This window comes from Gorilla gorilla, chromosome 18, assembly GCF_029281585.2.
Source record: "Gorilla gorilla gorilla isolate KB3781 chromosome 18, NHGRI_mGorGor1-v2.1_pri, whole genome shotgun sequence".
Classification (NCBI taxonomy): Eukaryota; Metazoa; Chordata; class Mammalia; order Primates; family Hominidae; genus Gorilla; species Gorilla gorilla.
Genome location: NC_073242.2, coordinates 100,725,063 through 100,750,642, shown reverse-complemented (window position 1 = coordinate 100,750,642; position 25,580 = coordinate 100,725,063). Strand labels below are relative to the sequence as shown.

General features: G+C 38.6%; 2 protein-coding genes and 1 long non-coding RNA gene across 15 annotated transcripts in view; 1 reads left to right on the top strand and 2 right to left on the bottom strand.

Annotated features, from left to right (window-relative positions):
- The window catches only part of LOC109023732 (uncharacterized), a 28,248-nt gene extending 16,491 nt beyond the window's left edge, over positions 1-11,757 (bottom strand). For both annotated transcript variants that reach the window (XR_010131373.1, XR_002003223.4), the window contains exon 1: positions 9,274-11,757. This is a non-coding gene — a long non-coding RNA (uncharacterized lncRNA). The remainder of the gene's footprint in view (positions 1-9,273) is intronic.
- Positions 3,191-4,332, bottom strand: LOC115931023 (AP-3 complex subunit sigma-1). Its single transcript, XM_031002602.3, has one exon. The coding sequence runs from the start codon at positions 4,269-4,271 to the stop codon at positions 3,690-3,692; it is 582 nt and encodes a 193-aa protein (XP_030858462.2). The 5' UTR covers positions 4,272-4,332; the 3' UTR covers positions 3,191-3,689.
- On the top strand, positions 8,440-20,635 carry CMTR2 (cap methyltransferase 2). 12 transcript variants are annotated; one of them, XR_008672744.2, is made up of 6 exons: positions 8,736-9,093; positions 9,292-9,333; positions 12,284-13,814; positions 16,082-16,306; positions 16,664-16,725; positions 19,980-20,635. XR_008672744.2 is itself a non-coding variant. In XM_055366400.2 (4 exons), the coding sequence occupies exons 3-4, from the start codon at positions 12,303-12,305 to the stop codon at positions 16,067-16,069; spliced, it is 1,527 nt and encodes a 508-aa protein (XP_055222375.1). In that variant the 5' UTR covers positions 8,738-9,093; positions 9,292-9,333; positions 12,284-12,302; the 3' UTR covers positions 16,070-16,145. The 12 variants fall into 12 exon arrangements, 9 of the variants coding, with proteins under 9 accessions (XP_055222371.1, XP_055222375.1, XP_018868384.3 ...); XM_055366400.2 differs by lacking the exons at positions 16,664-16,725; positions 19,980-20,635 and having other exon boundaries at positions 8,738-9,093; positions 16,055-16,145; XR_008672745.2 differs by lacking the exons at positions 8,736-9,093; positions 16,082-16,306; positions 16,664-16,725; positions 19,980-20,635 and adding an exon at positions 8,440-8,544 and having other exon boundaries at positions 12,284-15,916.
- Positions 20,636-25,580: the final 4,945 nt, after the last annotated feature.

Genomic DNA, 25,580 nt, shown 5'->3' with positions numbered 1-25,580 from the left:
CCCATTGATTTCCAACTCCCCTATGGATATTTCCATTTGACTATGCCACGACTGTTCCTATCTCTGTAAGAACCAAGCTTAGTTATTTCTTTCCCTCTTGACCATTTCTTATTGCAGCAGATCTGGTGCCTCAGTCTGCCTTCCATGGTCTTCTGTACTCTGGTTCCTCAATACCTACTAAAGACTGAATCCCACCACCCTCCCATATTCCCTAATCCCCAGTGTGATGGTATTTGGAAATGGGGCCTTTGGGAGGTAATTAGGTTTAGGTGAAGCCAGGGGGATGCGGTCCTCATGATGGGATTAGTGCCCTTCTTGAAGAAGAGACAAGAGAGCTTGCTTTCTCTCCATCATGTGAGAATACAGCAAGAAGCTGGCCATCTGCAAGCCAGTAAGAGAGCCTCAATCTCGAACTTCTAATCTCCCACTTGAGAAAACAAATTTCTGATGTTTAAGCCACACTCTCTGGTATTTGTTGTAACAGCCTGATATGGTTTGGTTCCGTGTCCCCACCCAAATCTCACTTTGAATTGTAATTGACAGAGCAGGAGTATCGCCATCTTGGACAAGGACTGTCATTTAAAAATTCACCTTAATCAAAAACCGCCTAAATCCAAAGGGCATCAGCCTAATGGCTAAGGTCAGCATGAACATAAACCACAAATAACATCTCTGACCAGAAACATTCCAAACTCCTCCCTGATAAGAAACATGCTAGCCCCAAGATAAGCCCCCTCTGGCCAGGAAGATGCCAGCCTCACATAACTCCCCTCTGGCCAGGAAGATGTCAGCCCAAGATAACAGAAACATTCCAACCCTACCATAAACTTCTCCCCCCACCCCCAAAGAAACATCCAAGCTTGTGATAAACCTGCTCACCCTAAAACCAATTTATACTGTTAGTCGGTAAGAGAAAGTGCTCCTGACCAAAATCAGCCAGAAGTCCCCTCAGGTTTTTTCTCTAAAATAAACCTGTCTTTGACTGTTAAGCCTTGTTTCATATTTCTTTCCTCTTTCTTTAACTCTTAAAGTAATAATCCCCACATGTTGTGGGAGAGAGCTGGTGGGAGGTAATTTAATTATGGGGGGCAGGTTTTTCCCATGCTGTTCTCATGATAGTAAATAAGTCTCATGAGATCTGATGGTTTTATAAAGGGGAGTTCCCTTGCACAAGTTCTCTTGCCTACCACCATGTAAGACGTGCCTTTGCTTCTCCTTTGCCTTCTGCCACGATTGTGAGGCCTCCCCAGGCATGTGGAACTGTGAGTCCATTAAACCTCTTTCCTTTATAAATTACCCAGTCTCAGGTATGTCTCTATTAGCAGCATGAGAACAGACTAATACACAGCCCAAGCTAAGACACTATATATAGCACCTAAGCCACCTATTTAGCATTTAAACGTGTTAACTTTCCATCCCTTTTCTGCAAATCTACATTACCTGTCCTCTTGCCTGTTTTTTCACTTGTTATTTTCCTGAGCTAGGCTGGCACTCCCCTTCCCCACGTAACTTCACCCTTAAAAGAACAGAAATTAAAGTTCCTTTTTCCCTAGTCTTTTCCTATATTTTTCCTACTAACTTCACATTCTTTAGACTCCTACAATACTTAACTTGTACCACACAATATAGCACTTACTTGTATAAATGCTATTCACTTTGCAATAAATCCCTGTACTTTCTTTATTATTATTTTGAGACAGGGTCTCACTCTGTTGCACTGGCTAGAGTGCAGTGGTGTGATCTCAGCTCACTGCATCCTCAACCTCCTGGGCTCAGGTGATCCACCTCAGCCTCCCTTGTAGCTGAGATTACAGGTGCACACCACCACGCCAGGTTAATTTTTTGTTTTCCAGTAGAGACGGGGTTTCACTATGTTGCCTAGGCTGGTCTCAAACTCCTGGACTCAAGCAGTCTGCCAGCCTTGGCCTCCCAGAATGCTGGGATTACAGGCATAAGCCACCACACCCAGCCCATGCTTTCTTTTTTTTTTTTTTTTTTTTTGTGAGACGGAGTCTCGCTCTGTCACCCAGGCTGGAGTGTAGTGGTGCAATCTCGGTTCACTGCAAGTTCCACCTCCTGGCTTCATGCCATCCTCCTGCCTCAGCCTCCCTAGAGCTGGGACTACAGGCACCCGCCACCACACCCGGCTAATTTTTTTGTATTTTTAGTAGATACCGGGTTTCACCATGTTAGCCAGGATGGTCTTGATCTCCTGACCTTGTGATCTGCCTGCCTCAGCCTCCTAAAGTGCTGGAATTACAGGCGTGAGCCACCGCGCCTGGTGCCCATGCTTTCATTATTTTTTTAAAATGCTATTTATTTTTAAACATCTTGTGTCTGCAATGAAATGATAAACTCTTCAAGGGAGGGCCATATATTGCATTCTTCTTCCACGTATCAGTGTTTCCCAATATTTTTAAATGTCTGAGCCCATCTCATAACAATACACATTCTCTCTCTTTTTTTCTGTTCTTTTTATTATTATTACTATACTTTACGTTTTGAGATACATAAAGCAGAATATGCAGGTTTGTTACATAGGTATATATGTGCCACAGTGGTTTGCTGCACCCATCAACCCGTTATCTACATTAGGTGCAATATACATTCTCTATTAAACTCTTAACAATTTTTTCTTCAAAAGTCTATTGGTCATTTTTGCATGAAAGAAAATAAAGAAGTGTGTATTAGTCTACCTTGGCTGCCATAACAAAATATCACAAGACACAGCGACTTAAACAACAGAAGTTTATTTTCTCACAGTTCTAGAGGCTATAAGTCCAAGATCAAAGATCAAAGTGCTGGCAGGGCTGGTTTCTAGTGAGGCTTCTCTTCCTGGCTTGCAGACAGCTGTCTTCTTGCTGTGTCCTCACATGGCCTTTCCTCGGTGTGTGTGTGTGTGGAGACTGAGAGAGAGAGAGAGAGATTGAGATTTCTGGTGTCTGTTCCTCTTTTTATAAGGGCATCAGTCCCATCAGGTTAGGGCGCCACCCTTAGAATCTTTGTAACCTTAATTACCTCCTTTAAGGCCCTAGCTCCAAATCCATTCAGGAGTTAGAACTTCAACAGAAGCATCTGGTTGGGGGGGCACAATTCAGTCCATAAAAAACTATTTTAAGTAAAAATGTATTTTGGGTCAGCATATTATTAATGACTGTATTATAAATCTTATTTTAAGATTAATCTTAAACATAATCTTTTTTTTTTTTAGAAGTCCAGTTACCTTGGAGTTTATTTAAACTAAGAGAAAAAGGTCATAATGTTTTCATGCAATACATACTTGGTTCTTTAAATAACAATTGTGTGACATATAGCAGAAGGAATTAAGGAATGCTGCACTTGTGATCCATACAAAACACCAACATTTTACGTTGTACATAACTAGAGAAATATCTGAAACACTTTTTAAAACACTGTAGTAGCCAATACATAGAGGCATGGGCACAGGAATGCAGTTTAGAAAAGAAAAAAAAATCACATAGGAACTACTCAATTTCTTTAAAATCGCTGAGCAAGAACAGCAACATCGAACTTTCACACTGATTTTACACAACTTCTATACAGTACCTTGACTTAAATCCAAGAGCAAAAGTTAAGACTCTCCTCCTCTATTTTTGGTAAACAACTGCATGGTAAACTTAGATGACTCTTCCCCCTGGATTTTACCTGGGAGTGGCCTTTTTACATTTTTATTTAAAAGAGGGCAGGTTTGGCACTTTTATACTGATGTCACCAATGTTAATATTTCTTGGGATCTCAGGAAGATTCATATTCTTTACAGCTGATACAGCACGGGCTAGAGCCCCTGCTAAGCCAGCCTCAGATTTTTCCAGCTTATTTTGTGCATCAATTTGTGTAACAATCTCATTCATATTTGTCTCCAATACCATTCCCCCCATCACCATTTCTGCAAGAATATTGTGAACCTTGTCTACATGGAAAATCAAATCCAGCTCACAGACATTTTCAAAACATTTGTCTAATGTTTCCACAAATACTTGAATTAGATCTAAAATGCCAAGTTCACTTTCTGAAGAATCCACACAGAAGACAAAATATAACGTTGCATAATGTCTATAAATCAGTTTGTTGTCAGATCCTCCAATTAATAATCCTCCTTCTAGGAAATTACAAACATTTTCATCTCTCTTAGATACCAAATGGAAAGTCTCCCTGATGATTTGCCGTTGTGTATCTTCACTGTAGGGCTGGTAGAACTTGGAGAGCTGCGGTTTCCCGTGGTTGTTGAAGATTAGGATCGCCTTGATCATGGCTGTGCCGGGCCGACCGGGTGGGCACTGGGGGCCAGGGCGGGGGCGGGCGCGCGAGCCTCGCCTCGCCTCGTAATCTCGCCTGCGATCCTTCCCCACCCGCCCCCTCCCGCACGCGCCCCCGCGCGCTCCCAAACATAATCTTTAACGATATTTATAACATATAAAATACACTTTGAGTTTTCCCCAACTTAGTGACTCACACTGTTTAGTTAACTTGAAATTCACTATGTAAAAAAGAAAAACATGAATTACTGAGAAATAAATTTTAAGGAAGACATTTCACATTGAATTTTAGTACTGAATGTATAATGTGCAAAATGAAGTGTAATTGTGTGTTACAGCATTAAAAGTAGACAAAAACTGCTTTCCTGACCTGATGTTTAGAATTCTTGTATTTATCCTTACAGATCAATTAATTTGTTTTCATAACTTTTGCTTCTAAATACTAAGAAAAAAGATTCAGGCTGCTGCTTACAAGCACTTTCCCACAAATACCACAATGTAGATGTTCTACCCAATAGTATAACACACGAATTGGTTATAGTTTTTACTATATTTTCTCTTAACATTGTGTTTTGATAGCATAAGTGCTGTGTGAAAATTTCGATCAGAATGCTATACAAAGATCTAGTGAAGGGCTGGGTGCGGTGGCTCATGCCTGGAATCTCAGCACTTTGGGAGGCCCAAGCGAGACCATCCCTTGAGCCCAGGAGTTTGACGTGGCAGTGAGCTATGGTGGTGCCACTGCACTCCAGCCTGGGCAACAGAGCAAGACCCTGTCTCAAGGAAGGAGGAAGGAAGGAAGGGAGGGAGGGAAGAAAGAAAAGAAAAAGAAAGAAAGAGAAAGAAAGAAGAGAAAGAAAAGAAAAAGGAAGAAGGAAAGAGATCTAATGAAGCTCTTAAGAGAAACTGAAAGAATTATCAGGTTCAAAATTCTTATCAACTTCTGGATTTCAACATTAGTGTTCCCTTAGGAGCACTGTCTTTGCTGCCTTTAACCAGTGGTCCATTCCATGCAGCAAGAAGAGACTAAATGGCACCCCAAGTGACAAAGAATAGGAGCAATTTAAGATTGTATAATAGTCAATACCAATGCTGTGTGGTGTTCCACTGAATCAGACAAACAGATCAAACATATAAACTACAAGAACATTCCAGAAACCATCATTCTGAGCAAACTATTGCAAGGATAGAAAACCAAACACCGCATGTTCTCACTCATAGGTGGGAATTGAACAACGAGAACACTTGGACACAGGATGGGGAACATCACACACTGGAGCCTGTTGTGGGGTGGGGGGAGGGGGGAGGGATAGCATTGGGAGATATACCTAATGCAAATGACGAGTTAATGGGTGCAGCACACCAACATGGCACATGTATACATATGTAACAAACTGGCATGTTGTGCACATGTGCCCTAGAACTTAAAGTATAATAATAAAAAAAAAGAACATTCCTCTTGTCTCCACCAAGTCCGATGCTGTTCACTCAATGCTCACTCAGAGCTCTGTTTTATATGTTAATCGGAAATACTAGACACATACAACAGCATGGATAAATATTTAACTGAATCTAAAGGGGCTGGAAACAAAAAGGCATAAGCTGTAATGATTGAATTTATATAAAATTCTGGAATAGGTAGAACTAAACTATGGTGACAGAAAACAGATGGGTGGGTGCTTCTTGAAGGTGGGAGATGGATTGGGATGGAGCAAAAGGGTACTTTCTGGAATATTTAATAGGCATTTGTCAAAAGTAGTTGAATAGAACACTTATGATCTGAGCATTTCACTGTATATATGTACACCTCAAAAAACTGAAATATAAAAAAAAAAAAAGAAGAAGAAAAGGCAACCAACCAGTGAGTCTGGAAGATCATTTTCTTTCAAACAGTTTTTCAGTGGTTTCTCTGCATCTTCCCTAACACGTTTTCAGTCTTTTTCATTTTAGCCATTCTGGTGGGTGTGTAATGGTATCTTATTGTGGTTTTGGTTTGCATTTTCCCAAAGACTAATGAGGTTTAACACATTTTCATATGTTTATAGGCCTTTTGGACATATCTTTTTGAAGTGTCTGTCCATTTTTCTTTTTTTTTTCTTTTTTCTTTTTTTTGTTGTTGTTGTGTTTTTTTGAGACAGAGTCTCACTCTGTCATCTAGGCTGGAGTGCAGTGGTGCGATCTTGGCTGACTGCAACCTCTGCCTCCCAGGTTCAAGAGATTCTCCTGCCTCAGCCTCCAGAGTAGCTGGGTTTATAGGTGCCCACCACCAAGCCCGGCTAATTTTTAAAACTATTTTTAGTAGAGATGGGGTTTCGCCATGTTGTCCAGGCTGGTCTCTAACTCCTGACCTCAAGTGATCCGCTCACCTCGGCCTCCCGAAGTGCTGGGATTACAGGCATGAGCCACCACAGCCAGCCTCTGTCCATTTTTCTACTGTATATATATATTTACACATACACACACACACACACACACACACACACACACACACACACACAATCTTCTCCCACTCTGTAGGTTGCCTTTTCACTCTGAATGGTGTCTTTTGAATAGATATTTTTAGTTTTAATATAGTTCAATTTATACATTTTTCCTTTATGATTAGTATTTTGTGTCCTGTTATAAACTTTTTGACTACTTCAAGGTTGCAAAGATGTTCTCTTATGTTTTCTTATTAACTTTTAAAATACAGACTGACAATCCAAATGAAATGTATTTTTGTTTATGATGTGAGGAGGGTCCAAATACAATTTTTTTTCCCATGGAGAGACACAAATGACCTACCATTATTTTGTGAAAATATAATCTTTTCTCCATTGGTCTATGTTCTGGAAGACTTGTAAAAAATGAATTTTACATTTATGTCTATATATCTATTTACACAAATGGTTAAAAACTCTACACATAATTCTAATATTCTTCTATTTTCATGCAATACTGTTGACACATACAGCCTATTAATGGCTGCATATAATGCATATATGTGCATTATATAGATGTACTGTAATAATTTAATTCTCTTAAAGTAGACATTTAGAGTATTTCCATTTGGCTATGTTATTGAGATGCTGAAATGAACATTTTGTCCAAAGTGAGTGCCAGCTATTTAATTATCTCCTAAGGATAAATTGCGAGGAGGAGGAATTGCTGGGTTAAAATGCATGTCCTCTTTTTTTTCCGAGACGGAGTCTCGCACTGTCGCCCGGGCTGGTGTGCAGTGGCGCGATCTCGGCTCGCTCCAACCTCCGCCTCCCGGGTTCAAGCGATTCTCCTGCCTCAGCCTCCCAAGTAGCTAGGATTACAGGCGCCCGCCACCACGCCTGGCTAATTTTTTGTATTATTAGTAGAGACGGGGTTTCACTATGTTGGTCAGGCTGGTCTCGGGCTCCTGACCTCGTGATCCGCTCGCCTCGGCCTCTCAAAGTGCTGGGATTACAGGCGTGAGCCACTGCGCCCAGCCAAAGTGCATGTCTCTTTTCAACGTTTGCCTTCTGGGCTAGGCGGCTTGGCTCATGCCTGTAATCCCAGCACTTTGGGTGGCCGAGACCAACGGATCGCTTGAGTCCAGGAGTTCCAGACCAGCCTAAGATAGGGAGATGCCATCTCTCTAGGAGGATCACGTGAGCCCGGGGAAGTTCAGGCTGCAGTGAGCCGAGATCGAGCCACTGCACACCAGCCTGGGTGAGGGTGAGACCTTGTTTCAGTAAACAAACAAATAAATAAAGTTTGCCTTCCGTAAGGTTTCTAATAACGTTTTTCTTCCATCCACAGATGTAAACCTGTTTCCCCATAGTCACACCAACAGTGGTCATTACCAAGGTTTTACATCTTTGCTAAACCGAGTAAAAAGAAAACTCACTGTTTTCATTTCCATTCTTGTCTAATAATAGTTTAAACAGTTTTGTATATCCTTAGTGGCTATTTGTTTGACTTTTTTGTTTTTTGGGAGGCCTGTTCTAATATTTGCTCATTTTCCTTCTGGGGTTGTTGGCCTTTTTCTTATTGGCTTATTAAGCAACATAATTAATATATATTATGTCATGTATATATAAACAATCTTATCTTGCAGTTCCCTAGTTTGGCTTTTAACCTATCGTCTTTTGAGCTGCAGTTTTAACCCAGTCTGTACAGGAAGTAACAACTGTCCAGAAGCGTCTGAGCTGCAGTTTTAACCCAGTCTGTACAGGAAGTAACAACTGTCCAGAAGCGTCTGAAAGCCCTTGGGGCCAGCAGCCAGTGAGCGGAACCAGCACGTCCTGACAGACAGGTTTGCCCCGTCCCTTCCCTCCCTCCCCCTCCCCCTCCCCTTCGCCTCCCCCTCCCTCTCCCTTTCACCCCTCTTCGGGACGGAGCCAAAGAACGCTCCGCCTGCGCGCGCCGCTTCCGTTGCCATAGTGGCCGGGGGCGGGAGGCTGGCGCCTCCCAGCTTCTGTACTCCGCGAAGCAAAACCTAGGGAGCGGAGGCCTAGGCGAGGCGAGAGTCGCCGGCGTGCGTAACGTTGGCGCACATGACTCCGGCCCGGCCTACAGGGCGCGTGCGCAGTGGGACTTGAGAGCCTTCTGGTCCGTCTGCCGGCATTCGCGGCTGCGGGGCCCGGAGGTGGGACTGGTTTCCTGGTGCCGCGAGGGCGGGTCCGGACAGCCTTCCCCGCAGTCCGGCGCACCATCTCCCTGCCTTGTGGCTGGAGGCGCCGCGGACCCAAAGGGAGGGACCATCCCGGGAAGCAGCCCCGAGAGCGGAAGTGCAGAATGGCTTCCTCGAGAGAGTAAAGTGCAGCCTCTCCAGACACTGGGGCCCAGGTGGGCGTGGGCGAAGGTAATCCAGGCCTGGGTACGATCCCGGGCCCTCCTTCGACTTCCCAGTGGGTGAGCCAGGGGCTGGGACTGAGTTTCCTCCAGGTCAGGGACCGGGCCTCTGGAGTGGGGTTTGGGACTTAATTCACTAGATGAAATGAGATATGGGGTGCCCGGCCCAAAGTCAGCCCTGGATACTCACTGGCCGTTGTTTTCACAGTTGCTGGTAGGAGGAGTTGGCGGAAGCACTTGGAACTCCTTTGTAAGTGTCAGCTGTGAGGTAAAAACTGTTGATGAGATCTTGTGGGTTTTGTTTTGGGTTCACGAATTTGGGCGGGGGCTACATAACTGCCTACTTGAGTTTGCAATATGAGAATGGTAATAGCGACCCACTTAGCAGAATTATGATGTCACAAAGCTCAAAGGACTGTTTAATGAAAGGCTCAGAGGATCATATACTGGAAAATTTTTCCACACACGCTGTAAGCCACATGCTTTTTTTTTTTTTTTTTTAAGTCATGCATTTAAGTGCTGGAGTGAAGTTGAGGTGCACTATTAATGACTCATATTCAGAACCTGAAGAGAGAGATGCCTTTTGTGCTAAGTATGATATCCACTCATTTATTCAGTAATTGAGTGCTTACTGTGTACCAGGCAATGTCCAACTTCTTGGAATGGTCTATGTGTAAACAAAACAGAGATCTCTGTCCTGTGGAGCTTACATTCTAGTTTGGGGAAGACAAATAATAAACAGTAAACAAAAAGGAAGTTATAGGTTGGAAGTACATGAGTACCATAGGAAAAAAATACAGCGAGGTAAGAGGAATGGGGAATGCAAGATGCAATCTTAGGTAGGCTTCACTGAGAAAATGACATTTGAGCAAATATTGGAAGGAGGTGAAGGAGTTAGCTGTGCTGACAGCTGGGGAAAGAGCATTCCAGGCAGAGGGACCACCAATGCAGAAAGACTTTTGGCTTGGAATGTGCTTGGTGTCTTCAGTGAACAGCAGAAAGGCCTGTTTGGCTGGAGTAGTGAGTAAGGGAGTAGTAATAAAAATTAGGTGGCAACACAGCAAAAGTATAGTCAGAACCGTGGAGTGTCTGAATCACTTAAGTTGTCCTCATGTGAAGGTAATTTCCTATTAGCTTAGGTAAGGTTTCACAGCTTAACTACAGCCATTAATTAGTATGTGAAGTTAATGATTAGACTTTTTCCAAAATAGAGTATAGATGAGATCTAAACATGGCTGTAGTTTCCAGCAAGCACAATGCGAATTAAGACAGAGGAGCTTGTTGAAAAAAACTTTTATTTGCCCTTATTTAAGATTTTAGTGAATGTGGAAACACCTCAATTTTGTCTTCCTTTAGAAATTTGTCTAAATATAGCTCTACCAGTAAAAAAGAAACAAACAAAAAACAGGCATAGTGGCTGACACCTGTAATCCCAGCACCTTGGAAGGCCAAGTTGGAGGGATTGCTTGAGCCCAGGATTTTGAGACCAGCCTGGGCAACAGAGCAAGACCCCATCTCCACAATTTTTTTTTTTAACTAACTGGGTGTGGTGGTGCACGTCTGTAGTCCCAACTCCTTTGGAGGCTGAGGTGGGAGGATCCTTTGAGCCTGGGAAGAGGTCAAGGCTGCAGGGAGCTATGACCTGTGCCACTGCACTCCAGCCCGGGTAGCAGAGTGAGACCCTGTCTCAAAAAAAAAAAACTTTTTTTTAATATAAATATACCGTGGCAAACAAATGACTAAGAAGACACCTGTTACTTCAAGGAAATTACAAACTGGTAGAGTAGACTTGCAAATAATTTAAACAAAATAAGAAAGAATGAAAAAAGTGTGCTAAAAGAACAGTACAAAGTAAATGCTAAAAGAAACATCATCTGAATATTATTGTATGTATTACAGCAGTAGTTCCCTTTGTTTCTCATTTTGTCCTTGAACATCTGCTTTTCTGGAGTGATGATTTGATTGCCAATTTTTTCATATTTAACAAATTTAGATTTTTTGGAAAATCATTTGTAGAATGCATTGTGTATACTAAATAAGTGCAGAATTTGTGAACTAAAGCATCTATTGATTAACATTGCACTAACAGGTACCATGTAATAGTCATTGCTCTCCCTGCTGGAATTTGTAACTTTTCCAAAACTATGCCATTAAGCCATACTTCTCATATCCTTCTTCCTCTTCAGAAGGAAGAGGTTTCTTTTTTTCTGGTTTCTTTGGCAGTGTTGACTGCCAGAGTATGTAGAGTGACTATTTGTGATTTGTATATTCAATACGTATATTTCTTCAGTATAAAATTCTGCTATCCAAGTGTTAAGTTTTAGTGGCTAGAAGAAATAATGATATGTTATGGTGGAAGTGTGGAGCTGTCTGAACCATATGAAAGCCAGGAATCTATAGTTTGAGACATACCGGGTAAACAGTTGGTCACTTTCAGCATCAAGCAGAAAAAGGCTAACCACTCAAGTACAGCACAGTTTACAAGCAGTATGATGATGAATGTTAGTTGATGACCTGTATAGGTGATTGGTACCACCAAAGTGCCTGTCTTAGAGAATGAAATGTGGACAGAGGATGTATTCAACAATCCTACTAGGGAGGTAAGTGGCTTGTGGCAGGATCAGTACTGGGTTCAGGTGCATGATCCTCTTCCTGAAGGAGGTAAGGTATGATGGGAACTAAAAAAAAAAAACAAAAAGTCACATGTTAGAGCTTGAACAAAGATCATGTCCAGGGATGAATCTCTAAGGATGGATTTGTTTGAGGTCATGTAGGTGTTGTCACAGTCATTGGTAGGGAAGAACTTTGGGGAAGAGTTAGATGGGTTACTATGATAATCAGAGCTGTCATTCACTGATGATTATTCTTTGTTATATGTTTTTTATATGCTAGTATGTTTTATCTTCTTCTTAAAAAATGATACGCTTTTTTTTTTTTAATGAGAAGAAACCAAATCCAAGAGATGGAATTTGCCCAAGGGTGCTTATTAAGCCATAATTAGCAGAGCTGGAATTTGAACCCAGGTCTTGGATATCAAAGCCTTTTTCATTATTCCAAATTACTTGGTTAAATAGCAGAGTATGCTGACTTTAGCCTTCCCATTTTATGGAGTTTGTCATGAGTGTGATCGTATTTGCTGCTCAAGAGATTTTGCTCACTAATAAATTTGATTCATTTAATTATGTGTTTTCTCTTCCTAGATTTTAATTTGATTTGAAAATGAGTAAGTGCAGAAAGACACCAGTTCAGCAGCTAGCAAGTCCCGCGTCATTCAGCCCAGATACTCTTGCTGACATTTTTGAACTCTTTGCCAAGAACTTTTCTTATGGCAAGCCACTTAATAATGAGTGGCAGTTACCAGATCCCAGTGAGATTTTCACCTGTGACCACACTGAATTTAATGCATTTCTTGATTTGAAGAACTCCCTAAATGAAGTAAAAAACCTACTGAGTGATAAGAAACTGGATGAGTGGCATGAGCACACTGCTTTCACTAATAAAGCAGGGAAAATCATTTCTCATGTTAGAAAATCTGTGAATGCTGAACTTTGTACTCAAGCATGGTGTAAGTTCCATGAGATTTTGTGCAGCTTTCCACTTATTCCACAGGAAGCTTTTCAGAATGGAAAACTGAATTCTCTACACCTTTGTGAAGCTCCAGGAGCTTTTATAGCTAGTCTCAACCACTACTTAAAATCCCATCGGTTTCCTTGTCATTGGAGTTGGGTAGCGAATACTCTGAATCCATACCATGAAGCAAATGACGACCTCATGATGATTATGGATGACCGGCTTATTGCAAATACCTTGCACTGGTGGTACTTTGGTCCAGATAACACTGGTGATATCATGACCCTGAAATTCTTGACTGGACTTCAGAATTTCATAAGCAGCATGGCTACTGTTCACTTGGTCACTGCAGATGGGAGTTTTGATTGCCAAGGAAACCCAGGTGAACAAGAAGCTTTAGTTTCTTCTTTGCATTACTGTGAAGTTGTCACTGCTCTGACCACTCTCGGAAACGGTGGCTCTTTTGTTCTAAAGATGTTCACTATGTTCGAACATTGTTCCATAAACTTGATGTACCTGCTAAACTGTTGTTTTGACCAAGTCCATGTTTTCAAACCTGCTACTAGCAAGGCAGGAAACTCCGAAGTCTATGTGGTTTGCCTCCACTATAAGGGGAGAGAGGCCATCCATCCTCTGTTATCTAAGATGACCTTGAATTTTGGGACTGAAATGAAAAGGAAAGCCCTTTTTCCCCATCATGTGATTCCTGATTCTTTTCTTAAGAGACATGAAGAATGTTGTGTGTTCTTTCATAAATATCAGCTAGAGACTATTTCTGAAAACATTCGTCTATTTGAGTGCATGGGAAAGGCGGAACAAGAAAAGCTGAATAATTTAAGGGATTGTGCTGTACAATATTTTATGCAAAAATTTCAACTGAAACATCTTTCCAGAAATAATTGGCTAGTAAAAAAATCTAGTATTGGTTGTAGTACAAATACAAAATGGTTTGGGCAGAGGAACAAATATTTTAAAACTTATAATGAAAGGAAGATGCTAGAAGCCCTTTCATGGAAAGATAAAGTAGCCAAAGGATACTTTAATAGTTGGGCTGAAGAACATGGTGTATATCATCCTGGGCAGAGTTCTATTTTAGAAGGAACAGCTTCCAATCTTGAGTGTCACTTATGGCATATTTTGGAGGGAAAGAAACTGCCAAAGGTAAAATGTTCTCCTTTTTGCAATGGTGAAATTTTAAAAACTCTTAATGAAGCAATTGAAAAGTCATTAGGAGGAGCTTTTAATTTGGATTCCAAGTTTAGGCCAAAACAGCAGTATTCTTGTTCTTGTCATGTTTTTTCTGAAGAACTGATCTTTTCCGAGTTGTGTAGCCTTACTGAGTGCCTTCAGGATGAGCAGGTTGTAGAACCCAGCAGTCAAATAAAGTGCCTGCTGGTGGGCTTTTCGACTCTCCGTAGTATCAAAACGCATATACCGTTGGAAGTTCGACTCCTAGAATCAGCTGAACTCACAACTTTTAGCTGTTCATTGCTTCATGATGGAGATCCAACTTACCAGCGTTTATTTTTGGACTGCCTTCTACATTCATTGCGGGAGCTTCATACAGGAGATGTTATGATTTTGCCTGTACTTTCTTGCTTCACAAGATTTATGGCTGGTTTGATCTTTGTACTCCACAGTTGTTTTAGATTCATCACTTTTGTTTGTCCCACATCCTCTGATCCCCTGAGGACCTGCGCAGTCCTGCTATGTGTTGGTTATCAGGACCTTCCAAATCCAGTTTTCCAATATTTGCAGAGTGTGAATGAATTGTTGAGCACTTTGCTCAACTCTGACTCACCCCAGCAGGTTTTACAGTTTGTGCCAATGGAGGTACTCCTTAAGGGGGCCCTGCTTGATTTTTTGTGGGATTTGAATGCTGCCATTGCTAAAAGGCATTTGCATTTCATTATTCAAAGAGAGAGAGAAGAAATTATCAACAGCCTTCAGTTACAAAACTGAACATATTCTTTCTGAGATTCAACTTTATGACTTCTTATAATTTGCCCAGTATTTGCATCCTGTTGCTCTATTAATTTAAAAACCTTTTATTTTGGGGAAAAGCCAACATTTGCATCATTCAAAGTCTCATTAATTCTGGAAAACCATCCATTCTGATCTCTAGGGTATATACACCCACAGGCATAGAGCTCTTCCACGTGGTGGAATCTATGCAATGATAGATATTCACACTCTAAATATGAGGTGTGTGTATGTGTATGGGTGGCCACAGCCATGCTTACCTATGCCATTTAGTTGGTCTTACTTAATCTGCTTAAGATTTGCATCTGTGTACCTTTGTTCAGATTAGTTTTTTTTTCCAGCCGATTTCCTCTTAGTGGCTAATGCTGTTAGTGAATTTTCCAACTAATTTCCTCTCATTGGTTAATGTTGTTAATGAATTGAGAGAGGTAATTGAGGAAAGGAAATTTGTAAATCACTGTTAAGCAACACTGATTTCCGTTAACACATCAGTTATGAATTTCAGGGAATTCATCTCGCCAGATTCTTGATAACATGCCATTCATTGCCCTTAGGTGATTGACCCTATTTTCTTATATGGGTCAAATAAAACTAGTATGCTGTTGTATGAATCTTTTACTGACCACACCATCCAACTATAAAAATATAACGGGACAGCTTTAAACCAAAGATCATGTTTAGAACAATGAAAAATTATTTGTTGTACTTAATACACGCCTGTATCGTGAAAAGCTTCATTTAGCAATGATGTAATAATTTTTAACTTCCAGGAAATAATCTGTGAATGGAAAGATTTTTTAAGATTTTGAGATAGTGTTTAGTCTCATGTTGGGAACGCATGAATGTGATGAACATAGTGAATACTAAAGAAAACGCTTCAGACTTTCAGAATGATGGTTCAGAATTTAAAATTTTTAATCTTTTCTAATTTCTTTTTTTCAGTGTGAAAATAGCACTTTACCAAAAGATTAGCCATGAAATGGTTATTTTGCCAGTTACATTTGATTTCTTTTGTATCTGCAATGTAATGAGTTATTTTATTTCTTCTGTATTTGCAGTGTAATGAGTTTTTGTGGCAAAGTGTATTAAGCAATTTTTCATTATCTTGAAGTTCCACAAAGTGGAGAATATTTATATTCTCACATGCATTTTAGGCACTTTTGATATGTGAAAATAGATGTATTTTCTGATGCATTTGGTTAATATTAATCTGAAAATTTTCATGTTCTTTGCTATTTTGAATTCCATTATAGATTCATGAATAAAGTCATTACTAGAGAGATTTTGTGTTCATCTTTTTTAAATGGAATTATGGGAGAAGTTAAAAATATAAGTTGGAAACAGACATTTTTAAAGGGAGTTTTGAATGATAGTTAATGTTCTTTCATTTTCTCTGATTTCCATTCATTAAAATTTAGTCCTTAATATTGTAATATTTATGGAAGGCCTACTTCAGGAAAGAAATTGAATACTTAAGGGGGATTGGAAGAGGAGTGTGTGGAGGCCTGGAAGTAGATTTTTGAAAGAAATCTGATTTCCTACTGGTGACTCTATGGAAGCAATTCCAGTTGTATGATGATGGAAGTCTGACAGAAGGTTGATTACCAGGAGGAAAAAAAAAAAAAACACTCTTGGAAAACCATTTTGCACTTGATAGTCTTTATGCCTTGGTAAGTGGGATTCAATATACTAATAATGCAGCTTATTTTTTACTTATTTTAACTATTTGATAAGAATGAAGTTGAAGGCATAGGTCCAGATTCTAGCATTATTACTGTCTTTAAGCCCTTCAAATAAGTATTGAATGCTTAGTGTTTTGTTGACACTAATCTGTACTGGAATATATAACACTGAAGTATTCTCAAATGTATTTTGCTTTTTAACATGGGTTTTGGAATCAATTGCTCATCTGATTCATTGGATTCAAATTGCTTTAGAGGTTAGACATGACTTGAGGAAGGTTCAGATTGAACTGGATATATTAATAGATGACAGGTACTAATGATTTATATGAATTTCTCTTTAAGAGAAAGGAGAGGAAAAATGCTATTCAAAAGATGAATGGAAAAGTAGAAGAAGACAGGAAGAGGTGAGAGTATGCATGTTTTACCAAGGTAGACTGTTCTTAAAAACTTTTTTCCACAGGTTTTGAGATTTTTAATTTGTAATATCTATTAAAAAGCATCAAATTGTTTCCTTTGTAATCTGTCTAATTTGAACAAAACATACACTTAGTGTAAGTATTATACTCTTAAAATGATGACAAATTATTATATCGAGATGGGACAGATATGCAAGACCTGGCTGCAAATTTGTTTACTACATAGTTGACACTGAAAAGAGAGACTCAATTATTTTATAATAGGCTTCCCACACCTTTAAAAAAAAAACTGGATAAAACATTTCGGACTGATCTTAGGAGCAGAACTCAATATAAAGCAAAAATTTCAATATGGAACAAAATATGAATATTTCAAATTCAATATTGAAATGGAAAATGAATTTCCATTTCAGTGGTAAGCATTTTTTAGGGTTGGCCTAATGGGCCAAGTAGCAAGTAAACTCAAAGCTTGATACTACGTATGGTAACTCATAGTATGTAGGTATGTTTTAGGACATGTAATTAAAAGAATAATCCTCAATAGATGTATATGGGTTGTTATTATTTTGAGCCTCTAATGCATTTTTTAGTTTATATAAAATTGCAGGCCTTGAATAATGAGTTCTCCCCTGCCCCCTTATTCTCTTATTGTCTGTTTAATATTTGCTTTTTCTTTGTTGGCCAAAACAGAAATGCAAATAAGTTATTTTTGATAACTATAAGTTTATACTGGAATGATTTGGGAGGAGGTGAAGCTTCTTTATGACCACAGATACATGAAAGTGCATTATTAGTGAAAAGATTTAAAAATTATCTGTCATTAAGCATAGTTAGCATTTAATTTCACTCAACCCAGCCTGTGGGTGATAGTGTGGCTGAGAGGTCTAATTTCACTCAACTGAAAATTTTAGTCCAATCTGCTTGTTTCACATATAGGTTGTGTACTCATTTACAAATTGTATCCATGATAATATTTCTCTGAATTTTTTGAGATCTTGATCTTTGTGTCTTTTCAGAGCCATATCAACTAGGTGTGATCATTCTGTGTTCATACCAAGTGCAGCACATCAGTTTAGCTTATTATGGGACATGTAGTATTAATATTGTGGCCATATTTTAATTTATGGCTTGGATTGTTGTGATTTAAGGAAAACGTTTGTAAAGATTTTTCTTTAAACTATTTGTGTTCATTACCTTGAAATATTATACTGATCTTTGCTGATAAACATATTTTATGTGTTTCTGCATTTTTTTGCTATTTAAGATTGTGCTTCAACACCAAATTATTTTACTGGGCAAGACAGATGTGTTTTTTCTGTCTACTTTTGAGAGTTTCTATTTTGTTTCCATTGAATCCCAGGATTGAAAAATCTGTATCTATAATAGAATAGCTGGGAAAATTGAAAACAAGCAGAAATATTTTTGAGTGGATTTCTTTTTAGTAGGGTAAACAATATCCGTGCAACTACAGTAATGTTAATCTTTGTGGAGCTATTGCACTTAACTTGCTTGCATCATTCAGATTCAGCATTACTTTGAGTGATCTTACGTTGTTATGTCTTTTTTCATTTTCTTTTTTTTAGGATTATAAATTCAAGCACGTGCTCATTGTGAATAAGTATATGATATGTACTTATTTTGTATGCTATATCATCAATATAGGTTTCTACAGAATGCTATTTGATTTTGTTTTTATTATAGAAAACCTTCAGACATACACAAAATTAAAATGATATAACAACCCCCACCCTCACCCCATGTACCTGCACCCAGTTTTCGTAACTATCAGCATTTTACTGAACTTGTTTCACCCTCCACTTTTTTTCTTGGAGTATTTTAAATTCATGAAATACATACCTCTAAATACATACAGACGTACAAATACATATCTTTCACAGATAAGCAATTTACCACACCTAACAATATCACCCAATACCCAGTCCATGTTTAATACCCATTTTCAATATCACCCAATGCCTATTTTCCAGGTTGTCTCAGAAATACCTTTTTATCGTTGTTGTTGTTGTTGTTGTTTCCTTTCAGATAAGGAGCCAAATAAGGCTTCTTCTGTTTATTGGATGTCTCTGAGGTCTGTCTTAATCGATTTAGTCCCTGTCCCCGAGCCCAGCCCCAACGTTTTGTTGGCCATGCCATTTAAATGGCTGAAGAACTGGTTATTCATCCTGTAACCTTTTTTATAATCTGAATTTGGCTGATTAGTTATTTGTGATTACTTTTTAATTGCATTTCTATGCCACAGATTTCCCATAGATTGGTAGGTAGATTTGCAGAATTGATTGCTTTTGGCAAGAATAGTTCATGAGGGTGGTGTGTACTTTCTTTTCATCACTTCACAAGCACAAAATGGCTAGCTGCTTCCCTCAGTGATATTAAGGTTAATCAGTTTAGATATTGTCAACCTGATCCATCAATTAAATTTTCTGTCTTCCACTTAATAGGTTTAGCATCCACTGAATATTGATACTAGCTCTATTTATTAAGGGTTGCAAGCAGTGTTTTCCTAACCAGTTTCCTTCTGTATTAACTGAACTTTAATGAAGATGAATTCATCAACTATTTTTTTTCTGAAGTAGTTTAGGAAAAGCTGGACAGATGTTTAATTTCTTTAACCTTTATCAATTTTCAGAAAGATAAGTTTGTATCTTAACAACCTTGAAAGGTGACCAATGAGATTTCGTTGTTGTGGTTGTGGTTGTTTTTAAACTCTCTAGGAACTCATGGTTGGTTGTATACTGGATACATTTTAATCAATTATGACTATTCTTACTTGATGTTCAAATTACTCAAATTTGGCTTGGGTGGGTAGGGGAGGGGCTCCTTCATGTTGATGCCTATGTCATTTTTTAAAATGTAATTCAACAGTCTGATAGCTTTCACACATTCTGGCATAATATGCACCTGTTTCATTGTGTATATTTTCTTCCCAGGGCTCACATCCCCCTGATTTTAGTGGCTATAGTGCAGTGGATCTCAAAATGTTGGGCCTCAAAATTTAGTCTCTCAATAATTATCAAGGAACCCAAAGAGCTTTTGTTTGAGAGTTATATCTGTTGATATAATTTATGTCAGATTAATAACTGAGACAAATTTTATTAATGTTAATAGAACAATGATAAAACTGTTGCATGTCATAATTTTTTATGAAAAATATCTTTCAAAACAAAATGTAGTGAGAAATGTGATATTTATATTCTTGTGAATCATTTTTGTCTTTATAATAGGAGACAGCTGGATTCTCATCTGATTCTACAATCTGTCGGAATACATTGTTTTGGTTGAAATATTTAAGAAAATATGGCCTCATATAGATATGAAGTTGGGAAAGGGAGGAGTATTTTAATAACCTTTAAGGTAATTATGTATTTTTTTGATGTTACATCAAAATTTGGCAGGTAATAGTTTCTTAAACATTGGTTGCAATGAAGAATCAAGCTATATTATGAATTTTTTCGACTCTTACACTAAAATCCATTGATCTGTCTTGTACTTTGAATTGATCATTTACCCATATGTGGTTTTTTTAACACCATGAATTTGTCATTTGAAAAATATTGGTTTACTGAGTTATGCAGATCATGCAAATGTTGACACATTTGATTATACATTATGCAAAAAATTACATTGTAAAACATCACCACTGATCTCATCAAACAAATCTAAGTATTGGGAAGCTGTCAAGCTCAGAGTGATGGACACATGTTTTATAAAATTCTAATTTTTCCTTGAATGCTCAAATTTTATCATGTCAAAAAATACTGACAGTTGTTTTCCTTGAAGCGTTGCTCACTTTATTCATTTTTGAGAAAATATCTGCCAAATACTCAAGTCTCAATAACTATCGTTTGCCAGTTTTTCTTTCCAGTAAAAATGGTATTTCATGAAAAATGCGCCATTTGACTTCGCAACTCAGTTACACAAATGCTTTTCCTGGAGGCACTCGTTCTACTTTGGGGTGCAGCAAGAGCTTTATGTGTACACAACTTTCCATTTCTTCAATATTATTAAAGTCATGTACTCTTGGCCGGACATGGTGGCTCATGCCTGTAATCCCAGCACTTTGGGAGGCCGAGGCGGGCGGATCACGAGGTCAGGAGATCGAGACCATCCTGGCTAACACAGTGAAACCCCGTCTCTACTAAAAAATACAAAAAATTAGCCGGGCGTGGTGGCGGGCGCCTGTAGTCCCAGCTACTCGGGAGGCTGAGGCAGGAGAATGGCGTGAACCCGGGAGGCGGAGCTTGCAGTGAGCCGAGATCGCGCCACTGCACTCCAGCCTGGGCGACAGAGCGAGACTCCATCTCAAAAAAAAAAAAAAAAAAAAAAAAAGTCATGTACTCTTAAGAGCAAGACTTAATACAATTAATATTTTTTGCTACTTCATCAAGGACATTCTTCAGTAAAAATTGCTCCCTCTGACCCCCATTATGAGCATGTATGATGAAGAATACAATGCCTACTAGTATAGTTTGGTGCCCTGCCTTGATTTGTGCTAAGGCAACAGCAGTTTTGCTCACCACTGCTTTGCACCATCAGTGCAACTACTGACATTGTGAAAAGATGCATGATGTCTTAATTTCAATGCAGGCAAACCCCAAAATTGGGGCTCAGCCCAGGAGGGTTCTTGGCTTCACACAGGAAATAATTCATGCATGAACCAACAGAGCAAAGCCAAAGCAAGTTTATTTGAACAACAGACAGCAGCAGCAGCCCTGTGGATTGCTGGCTAGCAGTATATATGGCTATTCCTTGACTATATGCTACGTAAGGGGCAGTTTATTCATGACTTTTCTGGAAAAGAGCTGGGGAGTTCCTGGAACCAAGGATTCCTCCCCTTTTAAACCACATAAGGTAACTTCTAGGGGTTGCCATGGCATTTGTAATCTGTCAAGCCACTGGTAGGAGTGTCTTTTAGCATGCGAATTAATTATAATTAGCATATAATGAGCAATGAGGGCAACTAGAGGTTGCTGTAGTCACCATCTTGGTTTTCGCTGGTTTCTTTGCTGAGTCAGGTGCTGGGAACACAAGTCCTGCTGATCTCCTGTCTCAGTTTTACCATGAAAATAGTTTTTGATCTCACAGACTCTTGAAAAGGTCCATGGGCCACACTTTTAGAACTGTTACTCTAGTGTTTCCCCATTAGGTGCTGATTTTTTAGTTTACTATTTTTATTAAGGAGGTTTTCCTAATTTTTGGAGTTTTTAAAAAACATAAATGTTTGTTTAAATGTTTATTTTTTAAATCAGTGGATATGAACATATTCTCTTTAATTCTGTTAATATAATTAATTGTTTTAATTACATTATTTCTTTGATTGCCTTATTTAGGGACTGCTGTTAATGTATGTTGTATATTAGCACCTGTCTTCTGTATCTATTACTTTCTCTTAAATTATTTTTTATCTTTTTATTTTTGTTTGATTTTTAATTTCCTTTTTCTATTTCTGTTACTGTTTTCCATTATGTACGTTAGCTCTTATGTTTAACATTCATATGTGAAGTAATTGGTTTCTTCTTATTTCCTTACTGATGAAAGAAAAACTTCAGCTGAATTAAATTTAAAGGCATTTAATTCAGCAATAGACAATTTGTGAATTGGGCAGCCTCCTGAGCCAGAGTAGGCTTAGAGACTCCAGTGCAGCCATGTGGTGGAAGAAGATTTATAGATAGAAAAAGGGAAGCGATATACAGAAAACAGAAGTGAGGTACAGAAACAGCTGGATTGGTTACAGATTGGCATTTGCCTTATTTGAGCAGGGTTCAAACAGTTGGCTACATTTGATTGGCCAAAACTCGGTGACTGGCACAAGCGTAAGCTATGATCTGTTTATACCTCCACTTGTTATAGTTCATGATGTACAGAGAAACCTTTAGGCTGAACTTAAAATATGTCAGGTGGCAGCTTCAGGCTAAACTTGATTTAACATTACTGAGCTCTATTTTTTTTTATCTTCCTGCTGACTAATCATGTAAACTGTATTTTTCTATTTTAATTTATGTTGTTCTTTTAGAGCTTCTGTTTTCTTCTTTAATATCACTTAAATCCATCTTGTGACTTTTTTTTTTTTTTTTTTTTTGAGATGGGGTCTCGCGCTGTCACCCAGGCTGGAGTGCAGTGCTGCGATCTCGGCTCACTGCAAGCTCCGCCTCCCGGGTTCACATCTTGTGACTTTTCTTAGTGTGTTTCCTTTGGGGTATGTTTCTCATATCATTTTCTGCCTTTTCCTTGCAATATCACTATATATATGTTTAATTACAATCATTTTCTATGGCTCTTGTTTAAATGAGATGCATTTTCCTGAACTTTTAGGAAGTTTTAGGTTCCTGTGTGATAGTGGAAGTGGACCAAAATAGATAGCTTTCCTAGCACAATATTTTCAGGGCTTTCTCCTTTAGTGTTACTTTAAAAGATTTTAAAATATGCCCTCTGTGTGTAGCCACCTTTATAATGCTTTTTAAGCTATGTCTTCCCTGGTTCTCTCCCTCACCAGTATCTGAACCTTCTCTTTTCTTTTACCTCGTCTATGTCTGGCTTCTTTCACTCATTATGTATGTGAGATTAAGTTATGTTGTTTCATGTATAGGATTCCATTATATAAATATATAACTTATTTATTCTACTATTGCCTGATACTTGGGATATTTTCAGTTTGGGCTGCTATAAACATTCTTCTATATACCATTTGATGCTCATATGAATGCATTTCTGTTGGATATTGGATTAATTATCTGGGGCTGCTATAACAAAGTACCACAAACTAAGTGACTTAAACAACAGAAATTTATTATCTCACAGTTTTGGTGGCCAGAACTCCAGGAAGAAGATGTTAGCCAGGCCTGTCCTCACTCTGAAGGCACTAGGGAAGGATCTGTTCCAGGCTTCTCTCCTAGCTTCTGGGACAGCTTTGACTTGCAGTAGCGTAACTCCAGTTTTCACAGGGAATTTTCCCTATGTAAGTGCTTCTGGGTTCAAATTCCCCCTTTTCATAAGGATACCAGCTATCTACATTTGCAACAACTCTATTTCCAAATAAGGTCACATTCTGTGGTACTGGGGTTAGCAGTTCAACATAACGAATTTTTGGCAGACACAATTTAGACCATGACAGGTATATACCTAGAAGTGGAATTGCTAAATTATCAAGTGGCTAGTAGATACTACCAACAGTTTTCCACAGTAGTATACTAATCTACACTCCAAGTAGTCATGTGTCAGACTTCCAATAGGGTATAGTAATGTTTGGCACCTTATTTAGTTCAGTATAATTTCAAAATGAACAGAAGAATTGCAAGAATAGTACAAGGAACTCCCACGTGTCCTCTATCAAGATTCGTCAGTTGTTTACATTTTTCCCTATTTGATTTATCATTCTGTGGGTGCATATAATTTTATTATCTGAACCATTCGAGAGTAACTTGGAGACATTTTGCCTCCTTAAATACCTAGGTATACATTTTCTAAAAACAAGGATATTCTCTTATATAACCACAGTGTAATGATCAAAGTCAGACTATTTAACATTGATGTAGTACTATTATCTAATCCATAGTCCATATTCAAATTTCAATAAGTGTCTAATTAATGTTCTTTATAGCTCCTCTGCCCCTCTGTCCCTAGTCCAGATCTGATTCATGGTCATTCATTGTATTGGTTTTTATGTCTGTTTAGTCTATTTGAATCTGGAAGAATTTCTCAGCCAATCTTTGTCTTCTTGGCCTTGGAATTTTCAAAGTGTTTAGGTCAGTTATTTTATATATTGGCCCTCAATTTGCATTTGCTTTATGTTTCCTCGTATTTTGATTCAAGTTATAGATTTTTGGCAAAACCCCATAAAACTGATAGTATTTCCTTTTCAGTGCATCATGTCAGGAGGCACAGGTTGTTGGTTTTTTCCCAATGTTAGTAATGTTAACTTTGATCACTTGGTTAAGATGTTGTCTGCCAAGTTTCTCCATGACATTACTAGCCTTGATTTACTGATTCTTTTTTCTGCCATCTTCAATCTGTTAATTCCATCTAGAAAATTTTTCATCTCAGGTGTTTTAGTTTTCAGTTCTGTGATTCCCATTTGATTCTCTTTTATAGTTTCTATTTTTCTGCTGATATCCTCCATATGTTCATATCATATGATCTTATTTTTCGTTAAGTCTTTTAACCTACTTATAATAGTGACTTTAAACTTCTTTTCTACTAATTCTAGCAATTGGATCCTCTTAGGGTCAGATTTTATTGACTGGTTTTTCTCTTAACTGTGGATTACAATGTACCCTCACATGTCTAGTAATTGTTTTGGCCACCAGACATTGTGGGTGATATGTTGTGATAATTTCTGAATCTCTTGTATTACTCTGAAGAGTGTGGATTTTTGTTCTGATGGGCAGTTAACTTGGCTGGCTCAAATTCCAGACTACTCACATGTTTTGGGCAGCCCCTGAAAGTTCTGCTTAGTTTTTTCAGCCTTTCCAGCTGTTGTCATTTGCTGGCAGCCTCATAGTCTTCTCTGTGTATTTGTAGTTCAAAGGTTGGTCAAAGATTGGGTAGAAAATATAGAGAGATTTTAGAACTCCTATTTCTTTAACCTGCTTCTTATTGGGATTCCCCCCCGTTTCAGCTACTATTGGAGACCTCAACTGTATTATCTGACTCAGTAAGCCAATAGGATTACAGATTTCTGCTTGCATTTTAGCCTCCCTATGGGGAACAGACTAGAGAATATCCTTAAGCAAAAAGCCTTTGAAATACAAATATTCCTCCATCTTAGTTACCTTAGTTTAGAGGTCAACTCCCCTCTAGTTTCTGCCACCTTTTGGTCTGTCTCTCAC